Source organism: Phocoena phocoena, chromosome 1 (assembly GCF_963924675.1).
Source record: "Phocoena phocoena chromosome 1, mPhoPho1.1, whole genome shotgun sequence".
Classification (NCBI taxonomy): domain Eukaryota; kingdom Metazoa; phylum Chordata; class Mammalia; order Artiodactyla; family Phocoenidae; genus Phocoena; species Phocoena phocoena.
The window spans coordinates 97,168,853-97,174,154 of NC_089219.1; the positions used below are offsets into that span (position 1 = coordinate 97,168,853).

The 5,302-nt window shown below is 57.2% G+C and overlaps 1 protein-coding gene across 1 annotated transcript; it reads left to right on the forward strand.

Annotated features, from left to right (window-relative positions):
* The first annotated feature begins 1,230 nt into the window (after positions 1-1,230).
* On the forward strand, positions 1,231-1,731 carry UBL4B (ubiquitin like 4B). Its single transcript, XM_065898043.1, has one exon. It carries the CDS (start codon positions 1,231-1,233, stop codon positions 1,729-1,731), a length of 501 nt encoding a protein of 166 aa, XP_065754115.1.
* Positions 1,732-5,302: the final 3,571 nt, after the last annotated feature.

The following is a 5,302-nucleotide window of genomic DNA, read 5'->3' on the forward strand; positions in this document are numbered from 1 at the left end:
CTAAGGCCATGCCCGTGCTGCGGACCCTGCTGGTGGCCCAGCCTGAGCCCCTCAGTGCTCCCGTTCTTTAAGATGGGCTCTGGTGGATTCATTTCAGCAAAAGGGGCTGGGCCGGGGTGGGGTTAGTTGACTTTGGAATTCAAAGGTCATGAGGGATTTTTTAAGTTCTAACGTTTTGTCTTGTTTCATAGCTACTAGCTTGAAAGCTATGTCTAGCTTCACAGCTACTTATTTGTCCTGGCATCTCCCTTGGGTTGTCCCATTCTTTTGGATGAGTAGGTTTTAACTGGGACAAGAGAGAATTATTTTTGAGTGGGGGATGGGGGGGAATGGGGAGAGCTGAAGGTGCTGCCAGCACCTGCAAGTCTCTGCCCAAGGGTCTTCTCTGGTCATGGGAGCCTGCTCTGCACACATTCAGACCACAAGTGCCAAGGAGTTAGTACCCCACTGGCCAAAGGCAGGACCGAGAACACATGGATCCAGCCTCTTTGCTTCCCCGGCAGCATGGCAGGTGTATTCCACGAGGCCCCCCAGAGTGCCTGGCGGGACTGAGGGCTCCCAGGTGACCGCAAAGGCAATCTGCTCACTGATGCAGTGGGGGCTGCCCCACCCCCCATCGACTTGCTTTCTCACCAACCTACTGGCGCATCCTGGGGTCACCTGCCAACTAGATACATGCACGGGAATCCCTGTCTTTGTGTCTGGGAAACCCGATCCAAGAGAGCATGTCAAGTGCGTGATAGAAAAACACTTGATAAATTAGGGCAGAAAGTATCTACTGTGATACGATCTCTCCCCAGGAACAGGTCCGGCAGAAAGGACACCCAATATATAGTGCTGAATGAGTCAATATGGACATGTTTCCTTCTGCCACCCTGTCCTTTGGGCCCTCCCATTCCCCCTCCTGCTCTCCTTTCTCCTAGCCCTATGTTTTCTTTCCCGACCCTCCTTTTCTCCTCTTCTCTCCTCCTTTCTCCTCTCATGGAGGAAGGATGTTCTGTGTCCCAAATGCCCCTCTGCCTTCCCTGACATCCCGCTCTGCAAATGAGCCTTCTGGCAGGCAGCATTGTGACATCACCGTGCATTGGCCAATGGTTGTCTTCCTGGGCCGGGCCCTCCTGGGACCACCGCCCTCCATTGATAAGGAGAAGCCACCTTCTCCTGCAGAGACCCTTAACCCTCAGGGCAGCCGCTGGAGCGTGAATCCCTCCTGATTCCGCCGTCGGCCCGATGTTCCTCACGGTCAAGCTGCTCCTGGGCCGGAGATGTAGCCTGAAGGTGTCGGGGCGAGAGAGCGTGGCCATGCTGAAGAAGCTGGTGTCTGAGCGGCTGCGGGTGCCCGAGGAGCTGCAGCACCTGCTCTTCCGCGGCCAGCTTCTGGCGGATGACAAGCATCTCTCCGACTACTGTGTTGGGCCCAATGCCTCCATCGATGTCATTGTGCGGCCCCTGAAGAAGACGGTGCCCGAGGAGGCCCACCAGCCCCAGCCCCTGTGGCACCACCTGGGCCAGGTCCTAGCCAGACACTTTGGGCCCCAGGACACCGAGGCAGTGCTGCAGCTGCTGAGGTGGGAGCACAAGGAACGCCTGCAGAGGATAAGCCTGGGGGAGCTGGAGCAGCTGGCGCACCACCTCCTGAGCAAGGAGCCGCTCGCGGAGCCCACGGGGGAGAGGGAGCCTGAGGCTCAGAGACCCGGAGACAAGGAGGAAGAGGAGGAGGCCAAGCAGTAAACCGGCCATGCTACTCGTTTGCGCGCTCAAATTCGCCCAGCCTCATCCTGCTCCCTGGCGACTCCCCACTAGTTCCTGCTGATGTACGTGCATCTCCACCCCTTTCTGAAATTTCAAAGTAACTGGAGGGATTTTGGACCCCTCTCTCCTCTCTTAGGCCTGTGGTTTCCCCTCTGAAACACAGAATGATCCCCTCCCCATCACCATCCCCTAGAAGGGGCTCTGATCGCCCCATGGGCAGCCTGAAAGGGGGCGCTCAAAGGCTGCTTCCCCCTTGTAGGCTGGGCACTGCCTCCTGGGCAGCTGTACGCGCAGCAGCAAACCAGGCTGTCAGCACACCTCCATGGCTCTAAACAGACCCTCTTTCTCCTTGGGGACAGAAAGACAGATAATGTGAGTTCCTTTCTTCCATCCCCAGGCCATGGCGCCCACCCCCAAGGCCTCCTGACAGCCCAGGGTAGAGAAGTGCCAGGTAGCTGTCCCTTGCCCTTTGGGTGAGGCTCTCCCTGCTGTCCGCCTGTTTGTGCTTCCACAGTTTAAGGGGCAGGGGCAGGGGCAGGGACAGCAGAGGTAGGAGTGAGGGGAGAGCACCTACTGTGTGCCAGGCCTGGAGCTCTCAGGGAGACACACACAGACCAGGAAGAGCAGGAAGCTTAGGCAGAAAAGGCGGTTGCATTGTCGCACATTCACCGTGGCCAGTGTGAACGGAGCCGTGTCCCCAACCTCTCCCTGCCCCAAGTCTCATCAATCACCAGGTCTCACTGAGCACCCCCCATTTCCCGCCCACCACTGCCCAGGCTTCCCGGGAGCAAAACTGGTACCAGCCGGGATCCTTGCCCTCACAGAGCATGCAGCCTAGATGGAGAGAGAGGTCATAAATGTGACAAGTAAAGCAGCAACATAAAACCAGAGTACAGCCTGCGTGACTAAATGCCCAGGCGCCAGCTGCAGCCTTGCGGGGCCCTGGGCTCAGCGTGGAGGGGCCAGTGCCCATAGACCACAGGAAAGCCAGGCCCCCTTCTCTGTTCTCGGTGTGAGAGAATGGCCCTTGCCAAGGGCTGAGGAGCCCCTACACCCCGTGTGTGAGGGGGCAGGGAACTCACTGAGAGCCTGGTCCCCCGAAGTCCCAGAAGTGCTGTGACCGCGGTCGGTCCATCCTGGGGGATGGAGATAGAAGGAAGGGGATGAAGACACAGTCTAGAAAGGAACAAGCAGCGCCCAGGTCCCTGGGAGGCATCCGGCATCCTGTCCTTGGCCTATGGGGCCCCGCCTCCTATTAACTGGGGTGCATTATAATAGTATTTACTCCCCCCCAGGTGTTTGTGAGGGTAAGGCGTGAAGACTCTACCGTGAAGAGCGGGGTGGGGCAGTGGCAGTGGCAGGGAGAGACTCCTGAAACCGTGTCTCTGCCTCCATTGGGGCTGGTCCTGCTCTCAGGTCCCCCGGCCTCCACAGGAGAGACCTCCTGATGGGTCTTCGAGTGTGTTCGTGCTGGGGCTGTGCCATCTACCAAGGGGGACGACCCTATTATTTTTACATTAGGGAAACTAATAGCCCATTTCCCGGGAAATCTGTGAGTGATAAAAATAAGTGGGCCGTTTTATTCCTTTTGCTGAGAGAGAAGCTGGCACAAGGGATGGGGAAGCCTTTGTTGTCTCTGGTTAGCGGGAGTGTCAGGGCTTGCTGGGAGCAGCTACCTCCACTGCTTGTTCCCGACGTTGTAGGGGAGGGTGACTCCAGGCCCAAAATGGGGGGAAGGAGAGTTGTTCCGCCCTTCTGTGCCCGTGATTGCCTCTCACTACTGACTCCACCCTTCCCAGGGGGGCCCTGCGCCTGACCCTCCCCACAAAAGCTGAGCCTGGGAGAGGATGCACCACCACATGGAACTGAGCAAGGACTTGCCTCCATCTGTTCCCCCTCCCAGGGATATTTTACTCAATGCTGCGTTTCTCACTGCGGGGTGACAGGCTTTGTCCCCTAATGGATGAACTTACAGGTATTACGGAATATTGGGAGGCTGGGGGCAGAGCGGCCCCTCATACTCCAGCAATGGGTTAGAATCCTACTCTGTGTGGAGAGCCCTAGCTCCTGGACTGCCTGCCCTGGAGATCCTTCCCTGTCCCTGTTTCACCTTATCTCAAAGGCGAATTGAAACCTGTGTCAGCAACCCCCCTGTCCCCTCCTCTGCCCCACCACTTGAAGGATGGTGGGGGGGGGGCACTCTTTTTAAACTGCAGCCTTGGGCATGTAGCTCTGCCACTTAGTTCACCACAGCACCTCTCTCCTGCCATGAAAGGACACAAGGTCCCTAAAGGTAACAACCTTGCTCAAGTAGGAGGCATCTTAGGATGGCTACCACATCCAGGTTTCCAGTTTTGCATTCTTATCCACAGAGAAGTCTGGCCTCTCCTCCTAGCTCCTTCCTGCAACTGCAGGCCAGCACCCTTGGTCCCCTGGCCCCTGGCGAAATCGTCTTTCTGAGAGAAGCAGACACAGCACTCTAGTTTGTGTGCTATTTCATAAGTCCTTTATTCTTTGATGAATGAAGATTGACGGTGATCCTACTTTGTGCTAGGGACTCAGGTTGTGGACAAGAAGCCCTATCTCCCTGAGAAGGCCGTTTAGAGAGAAGTGCACCCCCTGCTGTCCGTCGCTGCACAGTGCAGCAGAAGGGTCTTGGGAAGCCCCGCCACAGCCCAGGCTAGAGATCTGGGGATGTGTGGAGAGCTCACTGCATGGTTTTTACCCACAGCCCTGAAGGATGGGGCAGGGAATGGTCTGTCAGGATGAAAATTCTGGTAGATGTTGGAGAAGGAGACAGCTTACAAGGTCCAGGGGTTCCAGAGACTCTGATGCCTGATGCTGCCGTTAGAAGCAGATCACAGGTCCTGCCCAAGTTCAGAGGGAGGGGATCTCACAAAGGGCCAGACGCCAGTGAAGGATAGGAAGGCGAGTAGTTAAAGGGCCCCTGAGGGACTTTTCCTGACACGCAGGGGTCCACATGTCACACTTGGAGCACTGTCGCTCGGCTCAGCACACCCAGCATCCGACCTGGCTGGGCGCCCCATGACACCCCGAGTCACATGACGCACCACAGGTGCACACCCACAAACACAGACACCCAACGCCTCACACCCATGGGGTGGGGTCTATAGTGGCAGAGCCGGGTTTGCAGAAATGAGCTCTAGGTTCTGTGCCACTTGCAGTGTCTGGGTCCACACCTGGCCTTTTGGGGTCCAGGCTGCTGGAGCCCAGGCAGTCCAGCCAGAAGATCCCTCACAGCAAATGTAAGGACAGAAAGGGGAGACTTTGCAGGGCCAAGCCCAGGAATTGTTGGGGCTGCAGGAAGAGCTGGCCTGGACCAACTTTGCTCTGTTTAAGTGATACATCGTAGTCAGGACCCGAGCGCTCATAGGACACGTGGAAACAGGGAGATGGACACGTGGGTGCACACACTTGTGTGTCGGCTGGCGGTTGGGCCTTGCACGGGTGCTGCACATGCATGCCGGCATCAGCCCATGTATGTCCGAGGGCAGAGACTCCCTTCTCTGTGTGAACTCTCCAAGGTGGC